General features: G+C 36.1%; 1 protein-coding gene across 1 annotated transcript; it reads left to right on the top strand.

The window, feature by feature from the left end:
- Positions 4,491–22,289, top strand: LOC109226716. The gene is made up of 12 exons (XM_019391559.1): positions 4,491–4,948; positions 5,624–5,875; positions 5,945–6,040; positions 12,863–13,037; positions 13,181–13,249; positions 13,342–13,442; positions 13,587–13,679; positions 15,593–15,664; positions 17,361–17,480; positions 17,572–17,622; positions 20,413–20,601; positions 21,803–22,289. Exons 1-12 carry the CDS (start codon positions 4,559–4,561, stop codon positions 21,968–21,970), a joined length of 1,776 nt encoding a protein of 591 aa, XP_019247104.1. The 5' UTR covers positions 4,491–4,558; the 3' UTR covers positions 21,971–22,289.

Here is a 22,576-nt window from a genome sequence, read left to right as displayed (position 1 = left end):
GAATCAAGTCATTTCATATACTTTCAATATTCGTATCACTGTTCGAGCCAATGCTCCTAGGAATCAAATTATCATATCACCATTCACATGTTATTCACAACATATAGAAATACTCCAATAAACATGAAATTCACAATCAGTTCATGATAACCACATTATAAGGACTCACGGTCATGCTAGACACCAATGTATAGATACTCGTCACCATGCCTATACATCGTACTCGATCACATAGCAATTAGCAACAAGACTCAACTCCTATTCCCTCAAGCTAGAGTTAAACCAAACACTTACCTCAAAGCCTTGAAATCCACTTAATCCTCAACTATCGCTTTACCTCGCGGTTCCACCTCCAATTCGCTCGAATCTAATCACAAATTGCTTAATTACTTTAATAAACACTATGTGAAACAATTTGAATGCATAAAAATGAATTTCTCAAGTTTTTCCCAAAAATTCCAAAAATGCCCCCGGGCCCACGTGGTCAAAACTCGAGGTTCGAACCAAAATCCGGTTACCCATTCCCCCACGAGTTCAAATATATAATTGGTTTTGAAATCGGACCTCAAATCGAGTTCCAACTCCCCAATTTATGGAAAACTTAGGTTCTACCCAAAAACCCCAATTTCATCCATGAAAATCCTTGATTTCAAGTGGAAAACATGTTTAATGATATTAAAAGTTGAAAGAATTGAGTAAAAATTAACTTACAAATGATTTGGGATGAAGTTTGCTCTTGAAAAAAATCGCCTATGGTGTTTGGGTTTTGAAAGAATGGTGAAAAGTGATGAAAATTCGACTAAGTATAAAATTTGCTGGGCCTCGGATATGGGAAATGCAAACATAGGTTCGGATTTGCGAACAAAACAGGCGTGGGAATTGCGAACATTTTAGTTCGCATTTGCGAACTTGGGTCTTGAGGCAACGCGATGACCCCTACCTCTCATTTGCGAGCCTTTTCCCGCATTTGCGAACACATAGGGAAAATGGGGCTATCGCATTTGCGAAGGAAGACGTCGCATTTGCGACTGGGCAGCCCTCGCATATGCGAACATATTGTCGCATTTGCGACCCAAGCAAAGTCTCCCCTTTTTCGCATTTGCGATCAAGTGCTCGCATTTGCGATCATTTCTTCGCAAATGCGAAGACACCAGCACTGAAAATACCAGATTTTTAAAAATGAGAAAATGCAATCCGATGCCTATCCAAAACTCACCCGAGCCCTCGGGGCTCCAAACCAAACATGCACACAACCTCAAAAACATCCCACGGACTTACTCGCGCGATCAAATCGCCAAAATAACATTATGTTCATAGAATCAAGCCTCAAAACTCATGATTTTCTTCTAAACTTCATAAACTTCCACTTTAGATATTTAGGTCCGAAACACGTCAAATGACGTCCGATTTCGACCAAACTTTACAGAAAGCGCTTAAACAATATATAAGACTTGTTCCGGGTGTCGGAACCAAAATACGAGCCCGATACCAGATTCTTTTAATCAATTTTCATTTCCAATTTCCTTAATAATTTCAGAAAAATAATTTCACAGAAAAATTCTTTCCTCGGGCTCTAGACCTCGGAATTCGACTCCGGGCACATGCCCGAGTCCCATATTTTTCTACGGACCTTCCGGGACCGTCCAATCTCGGGTCCGGGTTCGTTTGCCAAAAATGTTGACCAAAGTCAACTTTAATCATGTTAATATCAAAATTCTTCAAATTTTTCTCAGAATTCACAAATTTCAACATAAAAATTTTTCGGCTACACGCTCGGACTGCGCACGCAAATCGAGGCAAGTAAAAATGAGGTTTTCAAGGCCTCGGAAGCACGGAACGAGTGTGGAAACAGGTGATGACCCTTTGGGTCGTCACATTGGGTTGTTCTAATTCATAGTTCAACAATTAATTATTTCACTTGCTTAACCACTTCGGAATATCGTCATCACCTCCTTGCCGGAGGTGTTTTCCACATTAAGGTTAATATTATATCATTAAGACAGATGATACGACACACTTTCCCTGAAGCCCTATAATGCATTGACTAGTATGGTTATACAATCGATCTTAGATATGATATCTTGTTCGGATTAACTATATTCTGTCGTATCATTCAGATGGAGTTTATTCATAATACTCGCATTAGGTTTTCATATTTTATCAGTGGCTTCAAATCATTGCAAATTTGGCCTTAATAAGTTCATATCATCCTCTCAATATATATATATATATATATATATAAAAGAAAATTAAACCTCCACTTACCTCTGCCTTAGCTTTGGCTTCAAGAATACACTCACACAAATGTCATATCAAATCAATATAAAATACACCTGATTTTTTTTTTAAACATGAATTTTCATCGCAGCAAAGTAAATATTTTTGATGTGTGCTTATATTTGATGCGAATTCTGCTCATGGGCGGATTTACATACAAAAATTGGGTGCTCGAGCACCCATTAACCTTGACTCGGAGTATGTATAATTACATAAAAAATTTAAGGGAACCGATATAATTAAACAACAAGCACACATGTAACAAAAAGCCTAATGGGTGATAGAGGGTTATGAAAGTTGAAGGTTGAGAGATTGAAACTCACTCCTAGCAAGATTAAGATTGTTTTACTCCCTTTTTCTTTTCTTATATTATCAAACACTATTTTTCTTTTGCCCCAATTATTAGGTCATCTTTTTTGCTTTTCACCGACAGTTTTTTTTACCCAATACTACTTTTTTCTTTTAAATTTCTTTTGATTCTGATTTTTTTTCTTTTTTGCTTTTCCTTCTACTTCATCTAATTCACTCTAGCAAAGAAAGAAAATGAAATTTTGTTTTAAAAGAATCAAGAGTTCCTCCGAAACGGTAATATCCACTAATTTTCTTTCTCGTCAATTGCGTTATCCATCATAGTTTTATGGCATTTGTAATATTAATACTATGGGTTTCTCACTAGTTCTTTTATGGTATTTAATTAGTTGCGCACTTATACAATTTGATTGGTGGTAACTTTATGTTAAATAAAAAAAGTTAAGCATCCACCAACACAAAATTCTGAATCCGTCACTAAGTATGTTAACCAGGTAAGACAAAAATAAGCTTTAGTAATATAGTAGCAAATATTGTGATGAGACTATGTGCTATGCTTGTCCACCACTTTTTGTTGTGTTTGAAATCGAAAAAGACAAGTAAGGAATATCTTGTTAATAATACCTTGCATCAAAGGTTTATAATATGTTCTCTAGTATGGGAAATGAAGGTAATATGTTAGGAATAATTTTAGTATTAATATAAAGCTTCCTATTTTTTCCTAAACTAGTTTTAGAATACGTGCGATGCGCGTGTACCTTATAAGTATTTAAAAATCTAACAAATAATATTAAATAATATATTTGAGTTATAAAATAAAATTTAAAAATATAAGCTCTTGAAATGACAAATATTGATCCTATTTAGTTAAAAAATAACGGATGACCTAGCTAAGCATGGAAACAATTCAGATAATTTTAAAAGCTTAATGATCTATCACGTATCCCCCTATGTTATTTTAATATTGTATGAAAATGATTGTTTTAGGTACTGTATATTCTAGACAAGTCAACCAAAAAAAATTGCGACAGATAAATTATGTAGCTAAGCAGCAAAACTCCGTCGCTCAATAAAAAGTAACGACAAATTCTCAAAAATCATATCCAATTCAAGGTCATTAGTTACGATATCCGTAATATCATTAACTGAATATTAAGAAGAATAGAGAATTTATTTTGATCTTCTTGCAACAATATTACTAAATTTAATTATTATCATCATTTTCTAAACAACACGATCATTAAGAAGTTATATAAAATTTGTTAAATTTAATTTGTATTTAAAAATTTAGAAGAAATAGAAGTGGATAAAAAAGATAGTGGTCAACACCACGTCACCTTTTTTATGCTTGGAAGGATTCCTTTTTATGTAGGAAAAGATAAGTAGTCCTAAATATTAGTCTTACTAACAAAAACTTGTATGAAATCATGGAAGCAAAATAATGATAGTCAATTACTAAAACTTCATTTAGCAATTCAATTCGGATGTCTTTATTAAAAGCGTCTAAAATAGTTAAAATATATTGCTCTTAGGCCTTTTTAAAATCTTGAAATTGTATTCAAATAAGGAAATACTTTTAAAATCTTGAGATTGTATTTAAATAAGGAAATGTTACAGTAAAAATTATTAGTCATTTTGAAATCATAAATATAAGGACAATAATAAAATGACTATTTTGTATAGTACGAATTCTATTTTAAAAGGGTAAAAATGACGAACGACATTTCATTAAGGGCCTTCGTGCTTTTAATATAGTATAGATATAGATATTGATATAGATATAGACATAGAAAAAAAGAAGATATAATTATTCTATTTTTAATAGTATATATTAGCATGTTTAGCCCTTTTCCCTACCATATATAATCTTAATCAAATTAACGGCATTCGCAGCACCACACAATCGAGCGTTACATTTTAAGCAAAAAAGAAACTACACAAATAAATACTACTCCTACATTTTTCAACCTGAATGCTATCTCGTCTTTGCCGCACTCTTCACCCTCCACCACCACTCGCCATGGCGGCGCGTGTTCTCCCACGCGCACTCCATTGCGCACACGCCTCCGCCATGGCTTTCTCCGCAAACTCGCATTTTCTTACTCTTCCGCTGCCTACGGTGGCTCATGTTTCCTTCGCAAAATCCTCGTCAGTTTTTGGTCGGAAGTTTCACAATGGCTTGAGTGGCACAGGGGATAGGAAATGGAGTGTTGGCGGATGGTACGGTAAAGTGTTTGCTTCGCAGAGAGACTATCGGAAGTTTCGGAAACGGCCGCTGAAGAAGAGAGACAAAGAGAAAGAGTTGGAACTTAGTGTAAAGATTTGTATTGAAGAGCAATTGCCCGATGATCCTGAAGTTCTGGTAATACCTCAGTTAACATTTCGCAAATTTGGTAATTTTGATTTGCCCATCATTTTTTATTGAGTTTAAGTTCTATACATTGATCATGTGGCTTAAATCAGGTGGCTTAAAGCTAATTGTAGGTGGCTTTATTAAATTACATTGATTGGTAACCTATAATAAATGGTAATTAACCTGCTATAACAGGGTAAATTACACTATTTGGTGTAAAAGAATCCCATGATTTTGCTAATTGAATTACAGGTTTCCCATGATTTCACTTCCAAACTGGGCTTAGTAAGAAAGAGATTGAGAACTAGTACTTAGGAAAAGACAATGCAATGTGAATCCGATAAATGAGTTTCACGGGCCAGGAAAGAGATACGATCATGCACGCTTCCACAACGGATGATAGGGATTGAAGTTGCAAGAATTTCAGCATCAAATATTCTTCATCAAAAGAAAGAATTTCAGCATCAACTATGCCAAAATCAGTAATATAGGCAGGAACATATATGCATTTTAAGTAAAGTAATCCACCCCCTTTGAGCTAATTGAAAATTCCAAGTAAAATTCCATCAAGAAAGTTTATGCACTAATTCTTTGCAGCAACTCTTATTTGTAAATTTGTTTCTTATTTAAAAAATGTAAACCCGTTTCATTCTATTTTATTCATTCCCAGTTTCGCCACTGCAGGATATTGCTGAAATGCTTCGTCTTAATGTTCCAATGGCTATGAAGTTAGCATTTGATAATTTGAAAGACTCAGAGTATCAAACGAGGGATAGAGTAATTAATGATGTTGGTTGCTTTGAAACTGTTGAATTATCAGTACTGCTTTGCAATGATGAGTTCATCCGCGAGCTTAATAAGGATTGGAGAGATGAGGACCACCCTACTGATGTTCTTTCAATGTCTCAACATATACCTGAACTTGAGCTTCCAATTGTAAGAACTAGCTGCATTATTCGCATGTCACACCTCATTTAAAAAGGCTGACCAGGTCCGTGTCTACAGTTAATGTTGGGAGACATTGTGATTTCGGTGGAGACAGCAGCACGGCAAGCAGAGGAAAGGGGACATATTCTACTGGACGAGATACGCATCTTACTGGTAGGTTTCACATACCTCTGAAAAACTCACTGTATGCTGCTGTTAAATCCGAGCTGTCTTACAGTTGATGACCGATTCCTGTCCCTAATTTATGATGCAATATGTGGTCATCTCGGAATATTTTCACTGAAAGAAAGGCTAATCCGCAAGCTTGGTTGTCAATATATTTCCATGACAAGTACCCTTGGCATTTTTTGTACTAGTTAGTCCATCCATTAGTGTCCATTAAATATGGACATGCATCGTTTCTTTCACTTCTTTATTTCGGTTGCTCGTTTCATGCAGTCATATAGTTATATATTTAAAGCCTTTTGGATTGTCATTTTCCTGAAGTAGGAAGGAGCATAGTTGTTTGAACCAGCAGTAGCAGAATTTGATACTCCCTTTGTTTCAAAAAGATAGGCACTATTTCCTTATTGGTCTGTTCCTCCTTTCTAAATTTAGTAATCCTCTCACCTTTGAGTTCAATTACTGCCCTTTGCTATCATTCCCTTTAAAAACCGACAAGACCACCGAATACAACAACAACAACAAATCCAGTATATCCCACGAGTGGGGGTCTGGGGAGGGTAGTGTGTATGCAGACGCTACCCCTACCTTGAGGGTAGAGATGCTGTTTCCGAAAAAGATTTCCGCTGCCGGGGTTTGAACCCGGATTCCGATAATCATGATTGGATCCCCCCCGAATAAAAAAATAAATAATGTGGGATTATTATATTAGGTAGAAAAGTCCGTGTTTTAAAAAGTAGGGCTACAATGTGTCAGATCTCTTTCATTTTCTTACCATTTGGCTTTTACACTTTTTATTCTTTTCTACTCTTTTGTTGCATTCAAGCATTTATTGTCTCCTTTTGTCCTTTGTCTTGAGCCGAGGGTCTTTCGGAAACAGCCTTCCTACTCCTGCAGGGTAGGGGTAAGGTCTGCGTACACACTACCCTCCCAGACTCCATTATTGGGATTTTACTGGGTTATTGTTGTTGTTGTTGTTGTTGCATTCAAGCATTCAACATTGAAGACATAATACAACAAACAAGATTTTGATTTTACTTTTTTCGTTCTTTCTCACTTTTGCTGTAAATTGTTTAGGCAAAACGATATCTTAATTTGTGAATACTTTGACATTAAACATAACCAAAGAAACAAAGAAACAAATCCATGATTTAATCTGTTAGGCCACATGCGTATTCAACATTTTAATTAAAACATACTAAAACTTCATGAGATATGCACCATATTTAGACGAGAAATCCAAACAAAACAAGCCTAAGCTCCAGGAACCTCATGTTCTCCCAGCCTCATTCCAATTTCACCGTTCACACCAATATTTTCTGAATAACCACTATAGTGCGACACTATTCCACTAAATAATCAACTATAAATACTCACATCATTCAAACTCATAGCGATGAACAACACAAATCACTTTTCAAAATTGACAATTGCTTACAAAACAAATAGTAGTCTCAACCATCAGAATAATAAATGACAAAATATAATGTTCTCTCCAACAAGATAATTTTAGCATCTCAAGATAAAGAAAGCAACTCCAATGGAATTTTAAATTTTTTGTTAGAAGTCTTCAAACTTCAGAAATTGAGAAAGCTTCTCCCCAAAGTAGTGAACCAAGAAGTACAAAACAATTTTGGGAGCAAAACACTTCATAAGTCAACATCAGCGAGATTAATTTCTTCGAAAAGCTTGGCCTTCATATTTTTATCAATCTCTACCAACCTTCATTGTAAACGATGTAAATGGGGACAAAAATCAGGTTGCTACGATAAATGTAGTTTATTAAAGATACATAAACTTAATATTCCCATTTCTTTAAATAGAGTACATGAGTCTTAGATTACAAACTTAATGTTTATAGCGTCATTAAATACACCAAGTGTGTACAAAAAGTCAAAAAGAGTTAACATAAAAACTATATTCCAACTACTATTCAAGGTTATAAATAAAAAACAAACCTTACAAAAAAAGCTATAGATAACCTTGACGTATTACTATCTAATACCACCTTAAAGTACAACTAGAGTTTCATTAACAATGTTAATTTCACAACAAACTTGAGTAGGAAGATTTCCCCGTCGTTCTAGCATCTCTTTTTCATATGTGGCACTTTGTATTTGTTCCCACCTTTATCTTTCAGCACCTCGACCATGCAAGATTGTAGATTTAGAAGCATGATTCAACCGTTCAACTTTCATCTCATTAAAAGATGTCTCAACTGCATTTATCAACTCATCAATCTCTGAAGGAGCCATTTGATGGTGAAGGGATTTAATAGCTCTAAAGAATCCAATGTCCAAAACATTTAGATTGGGACTATTAGGAGGTTGAAAACATAGCCTAATATCAGATCCATCTTGTCGAACAACTTCAGTAAATTCCAAGTCATCAATACTAAGATGAGGTCTTGCATTATCTTGTTGAATAAAAATAGGAGCATTTGATTGCGAAAGTGGCCACTTTGATTGAATCGCTGGAAGAACTTTTTTTATTAAGCAAATCCTTGTGACATCTTTAATGACGGATAAACTAGGCCTAGTTTCTAAAGTTCCAGCAACTCTATTTTTGCTATTATTCTTGGCTGGTTCCTTGACTACAAAGGGAAAAATGCCTATTTTTTCAGAAAATAAGTCAACTCCATCTTCATCAAATCTAGGTCGCGCAATGTCACTCATAAACATAACTTTTGTTATGAAGCTCTTACTTTTGCAAGATCTATATGAGTTTGGCTCGTATTCTTCAGGATGTTGGTAGAACTTTGCAGATTTTTCGGTTAAAGAACCATTTTTCGTCTATATGAACATAATTAAACATATCTATAAACATAGGATTTGAATGGAGTGCACCAGACTCAATCATTGATAGGTAGAATTGAACTATTGCTTTCTTATTTTCCTCTGTCAAATAAGGCTTTATGGCATTAATATGTGACCTTATAGCTCCTTCTTTGATACGCCGAAAAACAGTTGATGTTGACATATTTATACCACAAGCCAAAGATCAAATATTTGTTCGACGACAAAGAGGGGTTTCCTTGACCAGATTAACATCGATATGAACTCGTTTCCTCCCAACTCTGTCGGCATAATTAGTAGACACATCTAATGAATTTCCATTAGCAACACTTAATTTTGCCTGTTTCCAAATTCGTACCACTATTCTCTTTGGAGTATTGAGCAAAATTTCCACTTCCTTTAGAGACCCATATTTAAGAGCTCCTCCTTTACTTCTCTTTAAAAGCCATTTTGCAATAGCTTGGGGCTCCTCATTTTTTAGTTGTATCCTCATTTTTTAGTTGTGACAAGAATAGATAAATATAAAAAAGAAACAGAGGAAGCAAAAATGAGTTCATCTCAATATCTATGTATAAATATATAAGGCTTTGACTTAATCTAAAATGAAATTCTGTGGCGCCACAACAAAAATTATACCCGCCCTAATATCAGTAATAACCAAAAGCTGCTGAATTTTAGGAAAAGAAATTTGGCTTCTTCTCCCAAAAATTAAACTTTATGCCTAGTTAAACTAAGACAATCTTTTTGAAACGGAGGGGGTATACCAAGTTCCAATTATACCCTTAAGGGCCCACTAACTAGCTTTTGAATGGAAAACAGATAAAGTACTTGACATGGTCCATCTTCTCTCTCCACATTGATGTCCCTTCCCCAGAAACTTATCCCATCCTGGAGCTTTCCCATTTCAACAAAATATTCACCGTAAGCCTTTTGCCCAAGCCAAAAGGAAAAACTTTCTTCTTTCTCTATGGACGGAGTGAACAAGATTTCTATGGATTTATCAGCAACCCAAGTTGGATGCCTCAAGGCTAGATGCCTCATGTATTTGTATAGCTGGGCTTATCTATCCCCTATAGACTCCCCTGATAGTTTTTTGAATTTTGTTAGCTCCCTAGTACTAGTATAAACATTTGTAAGGAAACAATTACTACACTTTTGTATTTTATGCATCTTCTTGATGTAAGTAATGAAACCAATTACTTCATCAAAAAAAAGCAACCCAAGTTTGAACAAGATTTCTATGAATTTTTTATTCTAGATTTGGTGTATATTTTTAACCAACCATATTGATGGGATGAAAACATATTTCAAAATTTCTTTTCCTGAAATTCAGCAGCTTTTGGTTATTACTGATATTAGGGCGGGTGAAATTTTTTGTTAGTGGTGCCACTATTAGATTAAGTGAAAGGCTTATCTATTTATACATAGATATTGAGATGAACTCTTTTTTGCTTCCTTTGTTTCTTTTTTATATTTATCCATATTCTGGTTACAACTAAAAAAATGAGGAGCGCCAAACTATTGCAAAATGACTTTTAAAGTAAAGTAAAAAAAGGAACTCTTAAATATGGGTCTCTAAAGGAAACATAAATTTTGTTCAATATTCCAAAGAGAACATTGGTACGAATTTGGAAACATGCAAACTTAAGTGTTGGTAATGCTAATTCATTAGATGTCTGCTAATTATGCCGACAAAGTTGGGAGGAAACGAGTTCACATCAAAGTTAATCTGGTCAAGGAAACCTCTCTTTGTCGTCGAACAAATATTCGATCTTTGGCTTGTGCTATAAATATGTCAACATTAACTGTTTTGTTGCGTATCAAAGAAGGTTCTATAAGGTCACATACTAATGCCATAAAGCCTCATTTGACAGAGAAAAATAAGACAACAAGAGTTCGATTATGCCTATCAATGATTGAGTCTGGTACACTCCATTCAAGTCCTATGTTTATATAGGCGAAAATGGTTCTTTCTAACCCAAAAATCTGCAAAGTTCTACCTTCTTCCCGAGGAACATTAGCCAAACCCATATAGATCTTGCAAAAGTAAGAGCTTCGTACCAAAAGTTATGTTTATTAGTGCTGTTGCACGACCTAGGTTTGATGAAGATGTAGTTGAATTAGTTTTTGGAAAAATAGGCATTTTTCCATTTGTAGTCAAGGAACCAGCTAAAAGGAATAGCAAAAATAGAGTTGCTGGAACTTTAGAAACTAAACTTGTTTTATCTGTCACTAGGATTTGCTTAATAGAAAGAGTTCTTCCAGCGATTCAATCAAAGTGGCCACTTTCGCAATCAAATGCTCCGATTTTTATTCAACAAGATAATTCAAGACCTCATCTTAGTGGTTGATGACTTGGAATTTAATGGGGCTGGTCGACAAGATGTATTTGATATTAGGCTATGTTTTCAACCTCCTAATAGTCTCGATCTAAATGTTTTGGACCTTGGATTCTTTAGAGTTATCGAATCCCTTCAACATCAAATGGCTCCTTCAAATATTGATGAGTTAATAAATGCAGTTGAGAGATCTTTTAATGAGATAAAGTTGAACAGTTGAAGCATGTGTTTCTAAATCTACAATCTTGCATGGTCGAGGTGATGAAAGATAACTGTGGGAACAAATACAAAGTGCCACATATGAAAAAGAGATGCTAGAACGACGGGGAAATCTTCCTATTCAAGTTTGTTGTGACATTGTCATTGTTGATGAAGCTCTAGCTGTACTTTATGGTGTATTGTACTTTAAGGTGTATCAGATAGTAATACGTCGAGGTTTTATCTATAACTTTTTTTGTAAGGTTTGTTTCTGATTTATAACTTTTACGTCAAGGTTTGTGTTAGCTCTTTTTGTACACACTTGGTGTATTTAATGAAGCTATAAGCATTAAGTCTATAATCTAAGACTTATGTACTGCATTTTAAGAAACGGGAATATTAAGTTTGTATATCTTTAATAAATTATATGTTTCGTAACAATCTAGTTTTTGTCCCCGTTTATAATGACAATTGGTACATATTGATGAAAATATGAAGTCCAAGCTTTTCAAAGAAATTAATCTTGTTGATGTTGACTGGATCCTGATGCGTTTTGCTCCCAAAATTGTTTCGTGCTTCTTGGTTCACTGCTTTGGGGAGATGCTTGCTCAATTTCTGCAGTTTGAGGACTTTTGACAAGAAATTTAAAATTCCACTGGAGTTGCTTTCTTTATTTGAGATGCTAAAATCATCTTGTTGAAGAGAACATTGTATCTTGTCATTTATTAGTCTGATGGTTGTGATTACAATTCGTTTTGTATGCAATTGCCAATTTTTGAAAATTAATTTGTGTTGTTTTTCGCTATAAGTTTGAGTGATGTGATTATTTATGCTTGATTATCTAGTTACTCTAGTTCAAGAGTGTTGCACTATGGTGGCTATTTAGATAATATTGGTGTGAACCTGAGGTTCCTGGAGCTTAGTCGTTTGTTGTGATTTCCCATCTAAATATGGTGCATATCTCATGAAGTTTTAGATTGTTTTAATTAAGGTATTGAAGACGTACGTGACCTAAAAAATTAAATCATGGATTTGTTTCTTTGGTTATGTTTAATGTCAAACTATTCATAAAGTAAGATATCATTCTGCCTAAAAGAGTGGAAAAGAATAAAAGTGTAAAAGCCAAATCGTAAGAAAATGAAAGAGATCTGACACGTTGTAGCCCTACTTTTAAAACATTGACTTTTCTACCTAATGTAATAATCCCAGTTCCCACATTGTTTACTTTTGTATTCGGTGAGGTCTTATCAGGTTTTTAAAGGGAATGATAGCTAGGGTAGTAACGGAACTCAAAAGTAAGAGGATTACCAAATTTACAAAGATGCCAATCTTTTTAACAGAGAGGGAGTATATTTAAATGATTTGGCAAAAGTCTTCTCCCAAAAATTAAACTCCGTGCCAAGTCAAACTAAGACAATCTTTTTGAAACGGAGGGAGTATTGTGTTACAAATAAGACAATCGTTGTTTGTCTCCCCTGCAGGTTCATGGTTTGCTACATCTTTTGGGGTTCGATCATGAGCTTAGTGATGAAGCTGAAGCTGAAATGGAGAAAGAAGAGGAGATCCTTCTAAAAAGTCTTGGGTGGAAGGGAAAAGGATTAATTCAGAGTGCATATGATGCTAAGGATGCTGATAGTCCTCCTTTGGAGAACATTGGTAATGTGCCTAATAATAACAAAAAGATTGTGTCTTTCTTTGTTAAATTACTCTCTTCTAGTTATGTTGTTACTCTCTTTTGTAAGTTTACATTCCTGATTAATGGGATTGAAGAGATAATCTTACATGCCAACTGTGTAAAGACAGGAAGAAAGAAGGGACTCTTCGATTTTACAGACCAAAGTTTAGCTACATCTTCTGTGATATGGATGGTAAGAAAACAGTTGTGATTCTTAGAATTGGTTCCTTTAATCTGTTTCACCTGTTTATTATCTTCTTGGTTTCCTCCCATTGTTGATGTAAGGTACCCTCCTCAACAGCAAAAGTCAGATTAGTTCAGCAACTGTTGAAGCTCTTAGAGAGGCCACTTCTAGGGGTGTAAAAGTGGTGATAGCTACTGGAAAAGTGAGGACAAGTTTTTTTCTTTTCCCATATCCTACAGTAGTTTTCTGATTTCATTCTGATCTAATAGTATCTCCCTATGCAATATACCATTTTTTTCCTCTGCCTCCGAGTAACTATCATAAGCTTTATATTTTGTCTTGGCAGACCCGTCCTGCTGTCATTACTCTGTTCAAGAGTGTAGGTTTAGCTGGAAAAGACGGCATTGCTTCAGAGGTTTCTCCAGGAGTATTCGTGCAGGTTAACTTACTGTCTTACTCCATCCCTATCCTTAGTCAATAGCATCTTCAATTTTCGAACCATTTAATATTTCCAATTGGATATGGGTAATAGTCATTCACTTCAAAATTACGCAGAGATTCATTTAAGATAATCATAACGTCTTTTACTTCCTAAATAAAGGGGATTTTTATTGGTTGCAGTAATCCTTCCTTCTCGTAACTTTGTCCCATTTGCTTTTTCACTTAGTTTAAGTGAAATAGAGGGTTTTACATGTTTTCCAACTTGCCTTTCCACAAATAATAATTAAGGGAACTTAAGTTTTCCCTTGTATGTTGAAGGTTAGTTCGGGAACAAATATGGCCCTTTTGGTACTACAGAAACGAAAAAAGTGAAACGATTAGGGATAGAGGGAGTAGCCTATTTGTGAACCATATCTGATGTTATTTAGGATAAACCTTTGCTTGGGAAACAACTGCTTGACAAATTCTTCTCTATAGCATGATTTGTTCATTCTATTTCAGCAGCTATGGTATCAAATTATATGTTTGTGTTGTGAGTGAAATTGGGGAGAGTTGAATTAGAATTAATGATTTGGTAATTTCCTGTCTATAAGAAGTTGATTTATATAGTCTTTTCGTCTGAAATTTCTAAAACAGTTTTAAGTGGTTATTTTTAGTCTGTCACAGAGAGAGAGAGAGAGAGAGAGAGAGAGAGAGCATGAACACACAAAAAAGAAAAGAGTGGAAAATACAAGGAGGTTGAAAGGATTATCAAATAGAAGAAATTGCCTAAGATGGAGAACTAGAAGGATGATTATGCAGGGAAATTTGGCAAACATATTCTCATTAGCAACATTTTTTGGAGTCTGGACATCTCTATATGTTGAATGCCCTTACGAGATTCTTATTTCCTGTTTCCTTTTAGACAAAAATGAAATAAACAGGTACTTTTTGTCACAATTTATGTGGCACTGTTTGAGTGGCACGGAGTTTAAGGCAAACTTTCGAAATTTATGGTCTAAAACAAGCCATATACATTTGTGTGGCGATAAATCATCTCATTAAGGGTAAAATTATAAGTTTGATAAAATTGTTTAAAAATATAGAAAGGAGTTTAAGGCAAACTTTCGAAATTTATGGTCTAAAACAAGCCATATACATTTGTGTGGCGATAAATCATCTCATTAAGGGTAAAATTATAAGTTTGATAAAATTGTTTAAAAATATAGAAAGGTGCCATTCTTTTTGGGACAAACTAAAAAGGAAGTGTGGCACATGAAATGGGTTAAGGGGAGTATGAAGTAAACAAATACTCCTACTTTAATTAGGTAAATGTATTAACTGGACCTGAACTTTATTGTATAGTTTAGAGTGGAGATGAAGTTTAATGAGAATGTTAGCATTTTTAAGTATAAAGGTTGGTCCCATTTAACTTTTTGGTTATAAGATATCGAATTAGTATCAAAAGCTGGGAGAAAAAGTACCCTCTTCAGGAAAAAGAACACATTTCCTTTTATAAGTAAAAAGAACATATTTTCTAGCATCCCAAAATATAAAGTTGGTCATTGATTTTCATTTTCTCCCAAAATCACCCCAAGCAACATACAAACCCACATTCGATTCATCTCCAAAATCCACCATGAAAACCACTGTGGCGGCACACCCTTGGAAAAATATGTTACTAATTAGATTTTGTTAGTGGGTATAACACATATGACCCAAAATGATAAAAACCGGGGCATATTCAAGACCAACTATTAACAAGTGGCATATATGAGCCATTTTCTCAAGTTCAGTGGCATATTTGAGGCAGTAGTTTTGCTAAAAGGAGTAGTAGTTTCTTTTGTGGTATAGAATTTATAGCTTTCACTTTTTCTAATTTTTCCCATGGCTATAAGTTTCTTATGTTTTTAAAAATCATACAATTGTCAGGGGTTGCTCGTTTATGGCAGACAAGGCCGGGAAATTTCTCGAAGAAACTTGGATCAGAATGTGTGTAAAGAGGTATGTGCCTTTGCTTGTGGCTGTCTTAGTTCCCTTTCATTTGTTTACAGTCTTATTCATCTCGTTCTTTCAAATCAAGATTTTTATACAATACTATTTCATAGCAAGCAACATGTTATACAACATCTCTCTTTATCCAATACTCACATATCATTAATCAATCTCTTTGAATAAAAATAAATATAATTGCACTACAAAATGTTGTGATTTACTCGGAGTAAATTCAAGTGGAAGGATGAAAATCATATGTTTCACGTGTCAATTTATTGGTTCTCTTATTTCTAAAAAAAAAGACGTAACTTCAACTTGTACAACAAATAAAAAATGATTCTTAGATGCGCTCAAGTGTTTGTCTAGTGGTCAAAGAAGTGGATGCGAACATGGAAATCCAAGGTTCAATGCACGAGGATAAAAACACTATGTGATGTCTTCCCATTTGCCAAAGCCTTGATGGACAAAATTACTTGGTATTTGCACTGGTGGGAGGTGCACGTGAGCTGGGTCTGAACACTACCATTATAAAGAAATGACTCTTAGATTACCTTTCCTAAGTAATATGGAAATCTACTTATTATGACTGTAAGGCTACCAATACATTGTATGTTCAATGCAGTTAGAATATATGCCACAATTAAATTTCACCCTTCCACAGTTAAATGCACACATCATGCATTTGGAGGTCTATGTAGAGCGCGAGCAATCCAACTTAGGCGACCTTTTGTCATTTATCCACCATTCAGGCTACTTGCATCTTTTGTAGGATGTGGTCATTTCTATCATGTGTAGTATTTTATATGACAGCTCCATCTTAATATCTGCATTTATATGGCATCTTTTGTGGATATAAAACCCAGCATCATTCTCATATAATGGCACTGGTTTCATAACCATTGTGTAATTCTTATACGTTGACGGACTTCGTTAGTTCAAGGAGTTCAAGTCCTTTATAATTTGTAAAGTTAAGCACTTTCCAGCTGCTGATTTCTGTGAACTAGATTCACTTTGATCATCAAAAACAAAATAAAGATGGTTTATTTTTAAGGTTTGAACATTATCTAGGAGAATTTTTTTAATGAATTTCGTTTTTTCATTGTTTCTCTATGTTATAGATGGAAAGTAACTTCTACATTCTTCTAAAATTTATATTAGTTAAAGTACAAATTTGTGATTGCACAATTTTTTTCTGAAAGGTGCAATTTTTTTGTTTTAAATGTGAGGTTATAGTGATTTGTCTGCGAGTATAAGAACATCCGGGTACTTTCTATTTGTCTTAATTACTTTCTATTTTACTCTTATTTTATATATATATACTTAACCTGTATTTCGCTTCCACTTTTATTTTATTTTGATATGATGATAATATGAGTTGAGCTTAAAGAATGAAGTGAGGATTCATACAGCCGACCCCAACTTGTTTGGGACTGAGACGTAGTTGTTGCTGTTGTTGTTGCATGATTATCATATACTTGGGTGATGCTGGATTTGTTGATTATCTATAAGTTTATGATAGTACATACAAACTGTTAGTGAGAAATGCTCTTTATTGGGATTACGGCATACTAATTGAAAAACAGGTACTCCATCCACAAGGGTATATGTAAACTATGCTCCATAAGGTCTCATGCTGACATCAACACATGCTATTACATTTACTGGTCAATATGAGACCAGATTCTGATCATTCTTCAATTTACAGGCATTTCTGTACTCTCTTGAGCATAAGGTTCCTCTCATTGCATTTAGTGAGGATCGTTGCTTAACATTGTTTCATCACCCTCTTGTGGATTCACTTCATACTATATATAACGAGCCAAAGGTACCATACTTATCAATAGTCTTTATCTCACTAGACATTATACAGGCCTTGACATGCCTTGCTGAATGCTTCATATCTAATCATTTGACAGGCGGAGATTATTCCTTCAGTTGAACAACTGTTGGCAGGGACGGACATACAGGTATGTTATTAAAATTAGCTGCTAATTATATGACTAGTACTTTCCAAGTATCGGAGGGTATGGGAAATTAACTGCAGGGTCACACTGTTGCCCTGAACATATACTATTCATCCCTGAGAGGGAATTGCAGTTTGCACTTGTACTACACGCAAGCTGAAAGGAAAAAGACATCATTATTCCCTGGAAGAGTCTTTATTCAAACTATTAGCTGACTTAGGATGCTACACATACTTAGGTAGTTGGTTAAATTCGACTATAGGCCTTTTCTAATTTTGGTGGCTTACAGTTTGTGATGAAAATTGCAATATTATGGAGGTGAAGCCTCCCCTCCCCAACTAAAGTTTGTGTAGACATCAAATTCCTCTTCATATGTTCGAAATAGCCCGTTCCCGGTTTTTGTTTATTAATGCAAGTCGAGCACTGATTAGTTTTTCTTTTGCAATCATTTTTCTTATCAGGTTTGAGTTTCATAATTTACATATTATTGTAATCACAGAAAAAGTACGGGAAGAGGTAATGAGCTAGAACACGAGTTCCATAAAGCAAAACAAGCGGAGAGAAAAGGAAAGATAAGAAATAAAAGACAATCTAAAGAGATAGATTTCCCTACTATATTGAGTGCCGGCTTGTCGGTGAAGATGCAGATGCCAGTTTGCTAATGTGTCGGTTATTTTAGGTTGTACATGGTGTTTGCACATGGTGTTTATTGACCTAGAAAAAACATATGACAAGGTCCCTAGGGAAGTTCTTTGGAGATGCCCGGAGGTGTGAGGTGTTCAGGTAGCTTATATTAGGGTGATTAAGGACATGTATGATGGAGCTAAGACTCGTGTTAGGATTGTGGGGGGCGACTCGGAGCATTTTTCCATTGTTATGGGGTTACACCAGGGATCTGCGCTCAGCCCGTTCTTATTTGCTCTGGTGATGGACGCACTGACACACCATATTCAAGGGGAGGTACCATGATGTATGTTATTCGCCGATGATATAGTTCTGATCGATGAGATGCAAGGCGGTGTTAACGAGAGGTTGGAGGTTTGGAGACAGATCGTCGAGTCTAAAGGTTTCAAGTTGAGCAGGACTAAGACATAATACGTGGAGTGCAAGTTCAGCTGCGTATCAAGAGAAGCGGACATGGACGTGAGGCTTGCCTCTCAAGTCATCCCTGAGAAAGGGAGCTTCAGGTACCTGGGGTCGGTTATCCAAGGGAACGGGGAAATTGATGAGGATGTCACGCACCGTATAGGGGTGGAGTGGATGAAATGGAGGCTAGCGTCTGGCGTCTTGTGTGATAGGAAGGTGCCTCCGAAACTTAAAGGTAAATTCTACAGAGTGGTGGTTAGACAGGCCATGTTGTATGGTGCAGAGTGTTGGCCAATCAAGAATTCTCATATCCAGAAGATGAAAGTTACAAAAATAAAGATGTTGAGATGGATGTGCGGGCACACTAGGCTGGATAGGATTAGGAATGAAGGTACCAGGTGAAGGTAGGCGTGGCTTCCATTGAAGACAAGATGCGGAAAACTAGGCTTAGATGGTTCGGGCACGTACGGAGGAGAAGCCTAGATGCCACGGTAAGGAGGTGTGAGCGGCTGGCCTTGACGGGTATGAGAAAAGGTAGAGGGGGCCTAAGAAGTATTGGGGAGAGGTGATCAGGCAGGACATGGTGCAACTTCAGATTTTTTAGGACATGGCACTTGATAGGAAGCTGTGGAGGTCGAGCATTAAGGTTGTAGGTTAGGAGGTATGAGGCTAGTCTGATAGTGTTTTGTCTTAGGCTGCTAGTAGCTCCTGTGGTGTCTATACTACTTTATTAGGGTTGCAGGTTAGGTTGTAGGAGGCTAGTTTGATAGTGGTTTGTATTAGGATGCTAGTGGCTTTTGTTGTGTCCTTATTACTTTCGCTGTGTTTGTAGTACTGTGCTATTGTACTGCTTATTGTTATTGCTTTTCTTTCTATTTTCTGGTTATTACGTTGCTGGTGTTATCTTTTTGGCTTCCTCTGGTGTTACTGCTCCACTCTCTCTTTCCATCGTCGTGAGCGGAGGGTCTATCGGAAACAGCTCTCTACTCCTCCGGAGTAGGGGTAAGGTCTGCGTACACACTACCCTCCCCAGACCCCATTTGTGGGATTTTACTGGGTTGTTGTTGTTGTATTTTGGGTTGTAATATTTTGGCCTTCTCATGCTTATGGGTATTTTGTGTTTTCATGGGCAAGGTGAAAGGGGCCAGTAGCATCATTACACGGTCTTGTTAGTTTTCTCAGGATTTTTTTTCTTTTTTTTTCTTTTTTCTTTTTAGGGTGTTGATAGAAGGGTGGGGCCTCCTTTTTTTTATTGGTATTGGAGGGGGGGCTTTTGGAAAATACACGGTCAACACTCCATTTGTAGAAAGGGAAAAGAACTCCCCCTTTCTTTGGCATGGCACGCAAAAGTAAACCAAGGTCCAAGCTAAATGGCAAACAGTTACGGCCTTTTTTGTTTTCTTTCTGCTGTGTTCTACATCTTTTTATGCTGATTAAAATAAAAGTGTTTTAAATCTTTTTTCATGTTTCTGTTTATTCTTAAATTTCACTTTTGCCTTCCTCCCTGTTTCTTTGGTTGTTTAAATGATCTTTTGAATTCTGTAAGAAGGCTATTCCCCCCCCCCCCCCCNNCTAAAAAAAAAAAAAGGAAAAACCCTTGTCAATTTGTGCACCTGTTCTATTGAACTAAGAGCAAGTTGGATTTTTTTCATTCAGCATCCAAGTTCTAGGTTTGGTTGTAAATAATACTTCATTTCCAATTTGCAGAAAGTGATCTTCTTAGATACTGTGGAGGGAGTGAATACTACATTAAGACCCTACTGGGCAGAGGCTATTGGAGATAATGCCTCTGTTGTCCAAGCTTGTCCGGACATGCTTGAAATTGTTCCTCCTGGAACTTCCAAGGGCAGTGGAGTAAAAATACTTCTTGATCATTTGGGTGTTAGTCCTAAGGAGGTGAGTGCTGTTTTAATTTTGTTCCATAATCTCTTCTATTACCTAGAAACATTGGAAGTTATTCAGAATTACATTGACAGAGTATTGATAGTTATCTTTCCAAAGTTTAACTTCTTAGCATTTAATCCTGGTATATTTTTAAGTTTACCAAAAATTTCCCTAGGTACCTTTATTCAGCATAAATGTTGCGCCACCTACATTTTTATGTTGCTTCTATCGTTTTCTTTCCTGAAACATGCTTCATTCTCTCCGCATAACTGGTAAAGTTGCTGCCATGTGACCAGGAGGTCACGGGTTCAAGCCGTGGAAACAGCCTCTTGCATAAATGCAGGGTAAGGCTGCGTACAATAGACCCTTGTGGTCCAGCCCTTCCCCGGACCCTGCGCATAGCGGGAGCGTAGTGCACCGGGCTTCCCTTTTTTCTCTGCATAATGCACATCTGCAGATGTTACGGTAAATGGATTTTTAGCCCGTGAAATATGTAATAGTAGAATACCAGAAAAGTCTAACTCTTGTATGTTTGAAGAAATGCGTACGTGCTAATAACATTTAGCTGGTTAATTCACGGGGCTTTACTGTATACATGTACACACGTATTTTTCAGTCAGAGATAAAGCGAACATCAAAGTGGTTAAATATGAGGATGGCACTCCCAAATTATAGACTTAATTGAGCGATGTCACCTCAGACACCTTTGAAATTTCTGAACATTTGGTGTTCCTCTGGTATAGACTTGTTCTTTCACTCGATATGGTGCAAATCTTATGATGCTGCAGGGTGTCAGTGCAATAGTTTCAATATGAAAAATTGCGTATATGGAGTGAGCAGGAGATATCTATATTGTACAACCTCTCAAAACTCATGGGGCATTTTTTATTGGAAGATCTGTTTATGTTTTCCCCCTAGCCTCTTAAAACAACAATGATTTGGTTGACACTATGGAGCTTTCCTTCTGTTGCTTCTGTCGGGTAAACAATTCCTTGCTCTACAGCCTTGATGGGGCCATGATTTGGGAGACTGATTTATTTTTCCATTGCATATTGTCCCTGACTAGTCTAAGCCGGAGGCAGAAATATGATGGAGCTAGTATCAAACTTAGCGCTACCGAACCATTTTTAGATCTCCGTGGGCGTGCGCTATCTAAAATTTTGTACTCTAGTTATAGAGTTTTCTCCAACTCCGCTTCCACTTCTATTTTCAGATAATGGCCATTGGTGATGGCGAGAATGATGTGGAGATGCTTGAGTTAGCTTCTCTTGGTGTTGCTCTCAGCAATGGTTCAGAGAAGGCAAAAGCCGCTGCTGATGTGATTGGTGCCAGCAATGATGATAATGGAGCAGCTGATGCCATCTATCGTTATGCTTTTTGAGGCTGTCTTCAGGAATGGAAGAATCGGAAAACGGGGAATGGAGAAGTTCAACAAGTTTTAAAGGTTTAGTTTTCTAATTTATTCAATTTTGAGGAAACCTTTCATTAAGCCAGCAATAAGGCAGAAGTGTGGAGCAAATTACTCCCTTATTTCATTCCATAGGTCCCATATAGTGAGTTTAGATCAAGAATTTGCTTATTGTCATTTACCTTTCCTCAGAAGGAATGAGGAAAGAACCACATTTTGTAACTGCAGAGAATATCAATTTTTAATGAATATAGGGAATGTCAATGGCATCTTTATACTCATTGCATGTGAACCTGAGCTCATACATATTACAACAATGATTTAATTCTTAGAACTCTACATGCAACATAAATAATTAGTGCTCCAAGTCCCCACATATCTGCAGATATTTGATTTGATAAACTGGTTCATTTTATCATTTTGCTGTCTAGATTCTGAACAAGTAAAATGCATTCACAGATTACTGCTTGGTGTATAATTGTTGGCATCACGCCAGTTTGGAGGCGAATGGAGCGTAGGTCAAATGAATTCGATTGAACTCATAAATTTCGACACAACACGGCGGATACACTATGTGAA

The sequence above is a fragment of the Nicotiana attenuata genome, chromosome 6 (assembly GCF_001879085.1).
Source record: "Nicotiana attenuata strain UT chromosome 6, NIATTr2, whole genome shotgun sequence".
Classification (NCBI taxonomy): domain Eukaryota; kingdom Viridiplantae; phylum Streptophyta; class Magnoliopsida; order Solanales; family Solanaceae; genus Nicotiana; species Nicotiana attenuata.
Note: the sequence above shows the minus strand (reverse complement) of the source record. Positions and strands in the feature narration are given on the sequence as shown.